Source organism: Oryza glaberrima, chromosome 3 (genome assembly GCF_000147395.1).
Source record: "Oryza glaberrima chromosome 3, OglaRS2, whole genome shotgun sequence".
NCBI lineage: Eukaryota > Viridiplantae > Streptophyta > Magnoliopsida > Poales > Poaceae > Oryza > Oryza glaberrima.
This window is the reverse complement of record NC_068328.1, coordinates 16,880,268-16,892,720: the sequence shown is the minus strand read 5'-3', so window position 1 is coordinate 16,892,720 and position 12,453 is coordinate 16,880,268. Positions and strand designations below refer to the sequence as shown.

Here is a 12,453-nt window from a genome sequence, read left to right as displayed (position 1 = left end):
TGGCTTCATTGTAGTGTTTATTTTATAGCTTTTTTACATGGTGATGAAATTTCCATCAGGCGTTAATGCAAAATTCAACAACGCCTATTATTTCAGGATTACCAAACAGGTACGGCAAGAGACGTGCTCACATATTGTCACAATTACTCTGTTTTGCCAGTAATGATGCCTACTAGGACATGTGCAACTTGGTTATCTCTTCTGCAGTTTTGCTTATTGATCTTACTGATTTACGGAGCTTCTTCATATATGTTTTGTTCTGAGTGGTTATGTTTATTCTCATATGAGTAGGTTGAGATTTGTATAAACCTAATGCTATGTCCAATGTTAAAAAACATGCAGGATACGATTTAATCTTATGGCTTTGTTTAGACTCCAAAAAAATTTGGTAAAAAACGTCACATCAAAATTTTAGACATATGCATGGAGCATTAAATATAGATGAAATTACACAGTTTGCATGTAAATTGCGAAACGAATCTTTTGAGCCTAATTACGCCATGATTTGACAATGTGATGCTATTGTAAATATTTACTAATGACGGATTAATTAGGCTTAATAAATTCGTCTCGTAGTTTACAAGCGGAATATGTAATTTGTTTTGTTATTAGTCTACGTTTAATACTTAAAATATGTGTCCGTATACTTTAGAAACTTTACCTCCAAAGAAATAAACACACACCCTATGATTGTTGTACCGAACTTTCCATTTAAGGCCGTGTTTAGTTAGGTGCCAATTTTTTTTTTGACGGTACACATATGTGAAATATTAAACTTAGACTAATAATAAAACAAATTACAAATTTAGACTGTAAACCACGAGACGAATCTTTTGAGACTAATTATTTCGTCATTAGCAAATGTGGGTTACTGTAGCATTTATAGCTAATCATGGCGTAATTAGGCTCAAAAGATTCGTCTCGCATTTTACATGTAAACTGTGTAATTGTTTTTTTTTCACATTCAATACTCCATGCATGTGATGTGACGGAAAAGTTGGAAGTTTCAAGAAAAAAGTTGGAATCTAAGGCCTCTCATAGTGCATCGATGTGGCACCGTGACCTCATTGCTGAGCACCGACGTGGAGGAGAAAAGGAGGTGGGTCCTGTGTCCTTGCAAGGTTTGCGCCTCCTAGCTAGGGTGCAGGTTCCTCATGCCAAAAAAGAAAGTGCGACGCAGTCCCCTCTCTAATGCTCCTCTGAAATCCTCCCCATTCTTCCCCGCCAACCCGCGCCACCATGCTTGGAGCTCGCCGGTGACAAGGAAAAAGCAAAGAAAGAAGCTCGCCGGTGAAGGGAAAAAGCGAAGAGATAAGCTCCATGCGGCGGTGGCCGGAGAGCTCGTCGGAAGACTCCATGCGGTGGTGGCCGGAGAGCTCGCCCGCTACGCCGCCCCCCGATCTGGTCACCCGGCAGCGGTGCGGGAATGGGAAGAAGTCGGCGGACTAGAGGGGTGGAGCGCAATGTGTCGATGGGAGAAGGAGATCAAAGTATGACATGATTTGGGGATCGCAAGAATAGGTTAATAAGTAGGTCCATGGCCTTATCTATAAGTTATTTTCTGTCGTAAGGAGGTTTATTGCAAAATATGTAATACGCTAAAAGTATATGGACTGAAGTTATAAAAGGGAGAGACTGATATGCAAAATATAGTGGGGTCTATATGAAGAAACGCTGCACTGGATGGCTTGTTGCTCTACGCGTGTCTTCATCTCTTATTTCTTAGGTGGCAGTTGAAAAGATGGATTAGGGGCACGGTGCACTGCGAAGGGTCTAAACACATCCTAGTTCTTCCAATATTTGACTCAAGTTATGGAGTCAAGCTGCCTCCCCCGTTAGCAGAATGGCACACATGAGCTCGACACGAAACGAGCCGGGCGTTTACCAGGAAGCAACGCGGAAGCTACCCATGGAGACGGTGAACCAAAGCCCACGTCATCGAACGGATACTGATTCCGTCCGTACTCCCTCCCAAGTCCCAATACTCCCCTCTTGTTTCGCAAGAGAAGAGACCTGGCCTTCAACCTCTCCCCTCTTCTTTCTCTTCTCGTCGCATTCGACGGCATCACTCGCCAAAAGCTCAGCCCAGGATCCCCCGCCGCCGATGTCGGACGGCAGCGTCGAGTCGCCGTCGCTCCACCGCACGCCGCCTCCGCCCTCCCCGTCGCCGTCACTCTCGCTCTCGCGCTCCCAGCAGCAGACCCCGCGGGGCCGCCAGCCGCCCCCGCCCGGCGCCGACCCCGTCGCCTTCGCCGTCGTCGCCTTCGTTGCCATCTGCTTCGTGCTGGTGATCCCCCCCCCCTCCCTCTCCCTCTCTCGCGCTCCTCCCCCTAACTCACTCTTCCCATCGATCGCGCGGCGGATAGATAGATGCGTTGCTTGCTTGCCTGCTCTCGGAGCCTCTCCTGATCCTGGGGTCGATCGGTGGGGGTGATGTTGTGGTGTGGTGCTTTGTCTTGCTAGCGGCTCGATCCTGCCGCGTGTGTGTGTGTGTGTGGGGGGGGGGGGGGGGATTGTGGGTGAATGGTGGTAGGCTCTTGCTTGTTGGGGGTTTGCGCTTGGTACATTTGGCACAGTGGGTGCTGATTTGGTTGGTGATGTACCTTCCACAAGGTTACATTGTCTATGAGGGGGTGTTTAGATCCAGGGGTGTAAAGTTTTGGCGTGTCACATCGGGTATTATATAGGATGTCGTGTTTGGTATTCGGGCACTAAAGAAAAACTAATTGCAGTATCTGTCAGTAAACCACGAGACGAATTTATTATGCCTAATTAATCCGTCATTAGGACATGTTTACTGTAGCACAACATTGTCAAATCATGGAGCAATTAAGCTTAAAAGATTTATCTCGCAAAGTAGTCGTAATCTGTGCAATTAGTTATTTTTTTAGCCTATATTTAATACTTCATGCATGTGTTCAAACGTTCGATGTGATAGGGTGTAAGATTTTGGGGTGGGATCTAAAGAGGCCCTGAATGTTGGGATTAAATTGATTTTGAGTGGAGGCATGCGCCAATGTGATTTCGGCGTCTGTTAATTTGGTATATTTGTTAGGGAGCACATGCCCTATTGGGTACTACTTCTGATTGCTCTCTCCTGGCAATAAACATGTTGAAAGATTAAGTTAGTTGATGCCACCATATTGACATGAGCAGTGAATTCTGTTTTGCTTTTGACATATTTTTACAAGTCCTCCTAAGATATTTTCATACTGTTATTTGGAACTATTGACTATATGATCCTCTCTATTGAACATATGGACTTTGCAGCATTTTCTATTAAGCGTACCCATATTTCCCTATTCTTTCATGTGAAAAACTGTCATTTTGCTCCCATTTTGATCTTCCTCCATATGGCATAATTTTCTCCATTTTATCTGTTTTGACAAACAAATTATCAATATCCGACTTATGTACTAGAGAAAACAGGTTTGTGTTTTATGTTGCTTCCTACTTCCTAATGTGTTGGCCCATCAGCTACTAACATTAACACAGCCTAACGTTGGCAGGCAATGATTGTAAGAAGGGAAACATATTCTTTCACTAAATTGTTGTCATAGTTGGCCTAAATTTCGTGTAAAATAATAAAAAGTCACTAGTGTAAGTAGTGATGGTCCTATAGTTAAATTGCACATAAGAATCATTATAATTAGACTTCACACCACCCCAAAATGTGTTTAGTGTAGTTTAAAAGTGTCACAAAATGGTCCTGAAGTATAAATGCTGACCTTATAAAGTATAAGCAAAAAATCTTTAACATGGTAAATGAGATCAATTTCCGTTGTTTTAATTTTTCATACAAAGAGGTGCAAATAACCAATAGATTAAGGTTCAGATGTTTTTTTTTTTGTGAGAGGAAAAGATGGAACGTGTGTAATAACAAGGAATTATTGAAAAGTGTTTGGGTTGGATTTAGAAACAATTTGATTTGATAGGATCATCAAAGGATCCTTCATTTATTGAGCAGATAAAATACATATATTAGCGTGCCACTAGGATGCGTGTCCTATACTTTTGGATGGAGGGAGTATATGCTTGCTTGGTTGGGTGATTTGTGTTTCCCATATAGGAAATCAATTTCCTAGTGCTCACTATGCCCTAAGTATTTAGTTGGGTTAAGTAACAACCTCAGAAGGCCAGAACTGAGAAAAAAGCTCTATCTGCACGGTGGATACATTATCTGTAGTATGATTAATATTATTCAACTCTTTTGTTGACTACCTCTTCCATTGGTACGTATGCAGATTTCATTTTCGGCACCGTCAAGCATTCTACATCAAGTCCCTGAAGGACATGTTGGGGTGTACTGGAGAGGAGGTGCTCTTTTGGAAACAATCACTCCACCAGGTATCCTTTTAATTGCTGGTTTTCTTTTTCCCCTTCTTTGTTCGAATCTTTCTTCACTAAATTTGAAACTCTGCTACTAGGTTTTCATGTGAAGCTGCCTTGGATAACCCAATTTGAGCCAATACAGGTTACTCTTCAAACAGACCAGGCAAGTGGATGTACCTTTCCCCATCTGTTGTGTGCTACTCAAATTGTAGAATAGTTCATATGTGAATTGTATCTAGTTCTTTGGATCACTGCTTATTTGGAAAGTCATTATTAGTATATCAGATTAGCTTTTGACTAAAGTATACTCATGCCTCTTGTTCTAAACCAGGTCAGAAATATTCCTTGTGGAACAAAAGGTGGAGTCATGATCAGCTTTGATAAGATCGAGGTATAAGAATACTCTGTTTTTCACTAATGTTACAAAACTTGAATAGTAAACAACACAGTAGGAACAGGTGCCCCAATCTACCATGCAATCATCAGTTAGGAGTTAGGACACACTATGAGCCAGTAGACTGTACAATGACTAATAGGTCAGTGACTTAAGGCTGTGTTCTTCCCCCCATTTTCCCAACCCACCTCTCTTGTTTTCCGCGCGCACGTTTTTCAAACTGCTAAACGGTGTGATTTATGCATAAACTTTCTATGAAAGTTGTTTTAAAAAATCATATTAATCCATTTTTCAAAAAAAAAGGTTAATACTTAATTAACCATGCAATAATATGAGCTTCGTTTTGCGTGCTGGGAACCCCTCCTCCCGAACACAGCCTTAATGAACACCAGTCACCATTTTAGAACATTGTTTGTTACAATTCTGATTCACAAAATTGATTTCCCTCTATTTGAGCCATTGAATCATGTTCTGCTTGTAGGTTGTCAACCGCCTCCATAAAGAGTTTGTGCACGAAACCTTACTCAATTATGGTGTGCATTATGACAAGACATGGATCTATGACAAAATTCATCATGAGATAAACCAGTTCTGTAGTGCCCACAGTTTGCAGCAAGTTTACATCGACTTGTTTGATCAGGTTAGTGAATGACTGGTTCATTCTTTTCTTTTTTCTTTTCTTTTGTTGCATAGAGCTGTCCAATATACAAGACCTTATACCTGTGTTACTGCTCCATCTGTTCGGACACAATTCTAGATTGATGAAACGATGAAAGAAGCTATTCAAAGAGACTGTACACGCTATGCTCCTGGTATTGAGATAATCAGTGTTCGTGTTACAAAGCCGAACATACCTGATAGCATTAGGAGAAATTTTGAACTTATGGAGGAGGAGCGTACAAAGGTACACACTTCACGTGCCCCTTTTACATTTTTGGCCAGTTTATACTGCAGTACTGAACTGCACTTGAGATGCTGTGTCTTAGCATACATGCGCTTTGAAATTATGGGTTCTGCAATAGGAAGCAATGGTGATTGAGAAAAACCTGAAAGTTGAACACTCTGCTTTAATTGTTAATATTGCATGTGTGGCTGTGCAGTTAAACGAAATTGGTTAGTTGCATATATGAAGTTTGCCAGCTTCGGAAGCTGATTCCTGAACTAGTCTTTTTTAAACGGAACTGGATATGCACACACCTGGTAAACTTCTCAATATTCAACTTTGGGTCCTTATCTCATGCCTTGTAATATTAAGTGTTGTTTCATTAAATCATAGAGTTTCTGCAGATAATCAGATATATTTAATACATATAGCAATGCAGTTTACATTAGTGAGTTTGAGGAGTTCAAACGCATCTCTAGGATAAAATTGCATACCACATACTTGCAGAAATGACATGATCTTGCTTTAACACATAGAAAATACTAATATCCTCTTGTATCTCCTTAATTGTTTGACTTGAGGACGTATATTCTGTAAGTATATCTTCTGTCCATAGGCGTTGATTGCCATTGAGAAGCAAAAGGTAGCAGAGAAGGAAGCAGAAACACAGAAGAAAATTGCACTATCTGAAGCAGAGAAGAATGCACAGGTGAGCAAGATCCTCATGGAGCAGAAGCTTATGGAAAAGGACAGCTCCAAGAGGCAGCAACAGATTGATAATGAAATGTTCCTTGCCCGAGAGAAAGCTCTTACAGATGCGAACTATTACAGGCATGGCTAGCATTATCCTTAAAACTCTCAGCTTGTGCTTGTTTGTGCTCACACACAATTCATATCAACTGACCGTGCTTTGTCTTCCCCATCTAGGATAACGAAGGAAGCAGAGGCCAACAGGCTTAAACTTACACCGGAGTACCTTGAGCTGAGGTTCATTGAATCAATCGCCAATAACTCGAAGATATTCTTTGGTGAAAAGGTATCGCATAAATGCTTGCACATTTTCTTCCTTTTTAGCAATTAATGTGGTCTGGACCTGAACTGTAAACATTTCTTGTCCAGATTCCAAACATGATCATGGATCAAAGGATGCTTAGGAATTACCTCGACAATGGTTCCACCAAGGACCATTTGGAAATATAGCAGTTGTCTCTGTGAATTGCAAAGAACATTGGCTGTTTTTCTGATCCCACGGGGAAATTAGGATTCTCACGGATCTGCTCACTACTTGGTAAAGCCAAAAGGACTAGACATTAGGGCCTTTTAAAGATGGAAATTAGTAGTCTACTGTAGTAGCATAGCTGGAGGCTGGAGTAATCGTTTTGCGTGCGTGCGTAGGAGCTGGGAGTTACGTTAGATCACTTGATGCGCTATCTTGTGCAATCTGCAGAACTGATGGACAGGAACAAATGCTATCAGGAGCACTATGATTTCCAAGTTCAGAAAAGGTTCTACGAGTACAAATGGGAAAGATCGGGCATTACTTGATACAGTAGTCTCAGCGATCGACACAGCACTAACTGTGTGAAGCTATATACTCCTATCTGGAATTGAGGTATAGCATCTGTCTGCAAGGAAGATTTCTGAGTATAGCAGGTTCACATACATGTTGCATGCATCTATCTGCAAACAAACCTGTATCATGAATGTGAACAATTGGACTAGTAACTAATGGGTATAGGAAACAAGCAGGTGAGTAATGATAACTTTGCCATTACAGCTTGACAAGACGATGGTAATTGGACACCAAGCTCGGCAGTCGGCATAAATCCTCTGACCCCCAGGTTTCGTGGGTTGGTTTTGTGAGCGTCGTCAAGCCGCCTGATTTTTCATGTGACTAATTGTTTCGTATAAAACTGAAATAATCTAAGCAATAAAAACATTTATAGACAATTTTATATAAGTGGTTTAAAAGTCGATGCTGAAAATAAACTACAATATGAACCTTAAAATCAACTTTCGCTGTTTTTAGTTCTAAAATATTTGTTCAAACTTCCAACCTTTTCATCACATCAAAATTTTTCTACACACAAACTTTCAACTTTTCCGTCACATCGTTTCAACACAGCCTTTAGAATTAAGTTTTAAAATCCAAACTTTGGTTGTGACTGATAAGACAAGAAAAAGACAATGCAACTTCACTGCCGTAGTAGATATGGGATAGTATAATTGAACTGAAGCAAGAACAAAGACACTGGAAATCAAATTGTATTTATAGTGATTTGATTTGATTTACATGGATTGCCTCCATTGAGATTAATCCTAGGAGGGGTCAACCCCTACTAACAGAACTATACTATCAATGTCAGATCAAAACTACACTGCTGATCTGAACAGACCCCTACTAACAGAACTAACTATACTGTCACTGTCAGATCAAAACTACACTGCTGATCTGAACAGACAAGTTCATAGACTAAATAACATCTAACTGCTCTGACAGAGTTCATAGGCTAAACACTACATGTAACGCCCTCCATCAACAAAGCCTGGACCCAGCATCGGCGACAAATCCAGCTCGCAGCCCAGTCAGCCTCGACCTCCATGAACAAAGCCTCGACCTCGACTACGAACAGCGACCCGTCGCCTCACCATCATCCCGTCAAATACCATACATCGACCTGCAAAAATAAATTAAGCAGAGAAATCAAAATTCTTATTGGAGAGGAAATCAAACAAAAACAGAAACCATTTCAAATGAAAGGAGACAAACCAAGAAATCAATAGAAGAAGAATCTAAAAATCAAGAAGTAAAGAAATAAAAAAAGAATCAAGCAGGAGAATAAGAGATAGAGAAATAAAAAAAATAAACCAAATAAAACAATCCAAGAATCAAGAGGCAGATAAATCGAAAAATATACTGAAAAGTAGAAAAAGAATCAAGCCAAGAAACAAAAAAGAATAAAAAGAAAGAAATAAAAAAGAATCAATCAGAAAAATCAAAATCAAAGAAAGAATCAAGCCAAGAAAAAAGAATAAAAAGAAAGAAATAAAAAAAGAATCAAGCAGGAAATCAAAATCAAAGAGACCAGCATTTGTAAAAGAATGAAGCCTGAAAAAAGATGAAGCCAAGAAATCAATCGACAAAAAGATGAAGCCAAGAAATCAATCGACGAAACGAGGAAGAAGAAGGAGGGTAGGAAGAGGTAAATCTTTGGGATCAGGTGGGACAATAGATGAACCGGCGAACATCTCCTCCAGGTTCTTGCCGTTGCCGTCGCCGCGGTGGAACCTGGACTTCTTCTCACCGGCGCCGGCAAAGAGGAGCCCGTCGCCGTCGGCCAACTTTCTCTCACCGGCGCCGGCAACGGAGCTGGATGGCTTCTGCTCCTGGACCCAGGACTTGTTGCTGGACGGTGCGATCCTACTCTCGCCGCCGCAGAGATGAGTGGGAGCAGCGTTGGCCCGGGCCTTGTCCTCGATCCAGCTCGTGCTGGACGAGGCCCGGCCCGGCCTGTTGCTCCACCGGCGGCCGAGGAGGAATCCTCCCGACGGCGGCAACGAAGCCGTACACGCCATGCCGTCGGAGCGCGGGGAGGTGGCGCGAGCGCGAACCGGCGGGGACGGGGTCGGAGCGCGGCGAGGCGGCGAGCGCGAATTGGCGGGGCTAGGGCTTCGAGAAGGCGAGAGAGAGAGAGCGGGTGTGGGGACGTGTAATACTGTACCGTATGTGTATAAAAAGACGTATAATGGTATAAGTCGGTTCGACTTCGAGTCGGACTCGGAGTAGAGAGCACACAAGAAATAAAAGAATTGATATACTAAAACGAAAATATCTCATTGGTTAGCTGGTTGGCGGTTCCTAAATCTAGTCCGGAGACCAAAGGTTCGAATCCTAAATCGGTTTAATTTTTTTCTTTTGAGGGAGATTTTCTTATATAGTTCTTTTTCTTCTTTCTTTTTTTCTAAAAATATATCTGAAACATGCTTCTTTTTACTAACGTTAAAAAAAAATCAAATGAAATATCCTCCTTTTTGTAGTTTTTCTTTTTTACAAATTAGCCCATGATACCAGAACATGTTCTATTTTTACTTGCTAGAAAATATTCCCATACATTACAACGATTAAATTGCGGGAATGCTACATACCGGAATCCCGTCCGGATGGGATTCCTTTTGTCCCCTTGCTTATTTAAAGAGGAGCGATACCTGGCCATGCACGTCCCAAGCAGCAACAACAGTCTCTGCAGGACACGTTGCCGCTCCAGCGCGCGTGCATGGCCGACATGAGCAGCGGCACTGCGGCGCCCACACCCGCACCGTCGATGCACTGCCCCACGACTACGAGCTCCTCGCCGGCGGCGCCGGCTGCGGCGCCCACGCTCGCACCGTCGACGCACTGCCCCGCGACCGCGAGCTCCTCGCTGGCACCAACGCAGGGGAGGAGGAGCCTAGCGCGGACATGGCGGCAGATGAGAAAGTAGAGCGCGAAGGTGCTGCCCTCACCGCCGTCGTCAGCACGGAGCACTACAGGCATGTACTTGGCTAGCTTGTCGAGGTGACGGAGGACGCAGCCGCCGCCGACAAGATCCGACGTGGCGTGGACGGTGTAGGATGTGGCCGTTGGCGACGAGCTCCGGCGTGGGACATGGATGACAAAGGACGCGGCCGTCGGCGACGAGCTCCGTCGTGGGACGTGGATGACAAAGGACGCAGCCGCCGGCGATGAGCTCTGACGTGGTGTGGACGGTGGAGGATGCGGCCGTCGGCGACGAGCTCCGGCGTGGGGCGTGGATGACGGAGGACGCGGCCGCTGACGACGAGCTCCGACGTGGCGTGGACGGTAGAGGATGTGGCCGCCGGCGACGAGCTCTACAAGTATCACCTTCTACGTAGTAAGAATCGCATGATATTTGATAGATATCGTCTGATACCTCACAAGTATCACCTGATATGTGGTAGAATCGCATGATACCTGATAGGTATCACCCGATACCGGTTAAGTATCAGGACCTGATACCTCGCAAGTATCATCCTCTACGTGGTAAGAATCGCATGATACTTGATAAGTACCATCTAATACCTCACAAGTATCACCTGATACGTTGTAGAATCGTATGACACCTGATAGGTATCACCTGATATCAGTTAGGTATCAGGACCTGATACCTCACAAGTATCACCCTCAGTAAGAATCGCATGATACCTGATAGACATCATCTGATACCTCGTAAGTATCACCTGATACGTGGTAGAAACACATGATATAGGTTAGGTATCAGAAGGTATCATCCCGTTTGAAAACGGGATTCCGTTGTATAGTAGCCCCCTTAAATTGAGTGTAAATTTAGTTTGTATTGCATGCATCTCATAAATTTATTAGATTTTATCAACTTCTCCTAATAAAAAAAGACTATTGTTCATGTCACACCTAGAATATATAAAAATGATCAATGATAACAAATTTAAGTAATAAGCTTATAATTCTTTACAGCGAGAAGCTCGCACATTTCTCTTTTAAGCTAGGAGCATGATCTCTAAATCTGAGTCGTTAATTTTTCCAAATATTCTATAATATAAAGCATGCATACGTGCATCAATTAATTGGAACCTCATCTCCACTAAATTATTACGTTTTGAATCCTCCATCCCCAAGACTTCTAATTTTATGAATGCATTGTATTTTTAGAGTGCTTCAAATGAGGATGTAATAATAAATATTTCTTGATCTTTGAGACAGAGCCTGATGGCATCCTAGGTCACCCCCTTGATGACGATGGTGTCTGTTAACACCAAAATTTGGTAAGATCCGAAGTCATTATCGGTTTAGAGTCACTATCGGTTTCAGAGTCCTGGAATCGGTCGATGGGAATTATCAAGTCTTCAATAGTCGGATTCTTGGTAGATTATGTTAAGGAAATTAATCAATTGAAGGAAGTTTATCTAGAGGAGACCGAGTTCAAGTAGTATACAGCATGATAGATTATTTATTAATTAGGAAAAGTATGTTAGTTTCCTTTTATCTTTAGGAAAATGTATTTATTGTCCGATAAAGACTTTTTCCTTTTATTTTTAGAAAATTTTGTGTCGTATCCGATTAGGACTCTTATCTACCCATGGGTATAAATGTGTACACCCAGGGTCCCTGTAATTTATCTCTCGATCAATACAACTACTCTCGGCGTATCGCTACTCTTCTTTCCGAGGTTATTTTTTTTAACAGGGGGAACTTGGCACTGTGGGGCTGCATTGGCTTTCGATCTCCGGCAAAGCGGTAAGTCCTACGTTCCACCGGACCTGGCAATTCTATCGGCTACATTGGTGTTGTTCAAGTCTGCATCTCTTTGACCTCTTGGAGCGCTCTAGTTCGGTTGATATATTTTCCTATATATTTATCATATATCTTATTTAACCTAAGTCGATTATTCAATTTACTTGTATTGGTCACATCTTTTCTAGGGTTTCACCGGTATCGACTAAGTTGTTTTGCCGATCTAGATTAGCTAAGATTTCTATCACCTAGAAAATCAGTCAAAGGTTTGATTATCTAGATATTATGTTTCTTTTCATACTTAGTGCTATATCAATTGGGTTTGACCTACTAAGTCGTGCATAGAACCATAGTCTCTAGCCTGCTTTTGGATTGCCAATAAGGGTTTCATCGGGGTTTCAACCAATGAGTTATCTAGACGTTGCATCGGCTTATAAGGATTACGTAGAAATTGGTTTTAGCCGATTGGTTTCTATTGGATTATATTATTATTTTATTACATTATCGTTAGTTGATTGTCTTTATATCATTATTTACTCAAGTATCAGAATATATATTGGATATATAGCTGATTGT

At 42.1% G+C, this 12,453-nt stretch overlaps 2 protein-coding genes across 2 annotated transcripts; one reads left to right on the top strand and one right to left on the bottom strand.

The window, feature by feature from the left end:
• Positions 1-1,985: 1,985 nt before the first annotated feature.
• Positions 1,986-6,951, top strand: LOC127767593 (uncharacterized). Its single transcript, XM_052292973.1, has 9 exons — positions 1,986-2,287; positions 4,245-4,347; positions 4,428-4,495; positions 4,664-4,723; positions 5,208-5,366; positions 5,484-5,630; positions 6,226-6,440; positions 6,537-6,645; positions 6,729-6,951. The coding sequence occupies exons 1-9, from the start codon at positions 2,105-2,107 to the stop codon at positions 6,807-6,809; spliced, it is 1,125 nt and encodes a 374-aa protein (XP_052148933.1). The 5' UTR covers positions 1,986-2,104; the 3' UTR covers positions 6,810-6,951.
• Positions 6,952-7,465: 514 nt separating this feature from the next.
• LOC127767594 (uncharacterized) lies at positions 7,466-9,337 on the bottom strand. The gene is made up of 2 exons (XM_052292975.1): positions 8,849-9,337; positions 7,466-8,287 (listed from the first exon to the last, which is right to left on the bottom strand). Exons 1-2 carry the CDS (start codon positions 9,183-9,185, stop codon positions 8,196-8,198), a joined length of 429 nt encoding a protein of 142 aa, XP_052148935.1. The 5' UTR covers positions 9,186-9,337; the 3' UTR covers positions 7,466-8,195.
• Between the last annotated feature and the right edge of the window lie 3,116 nt (positions 9,338-12,453).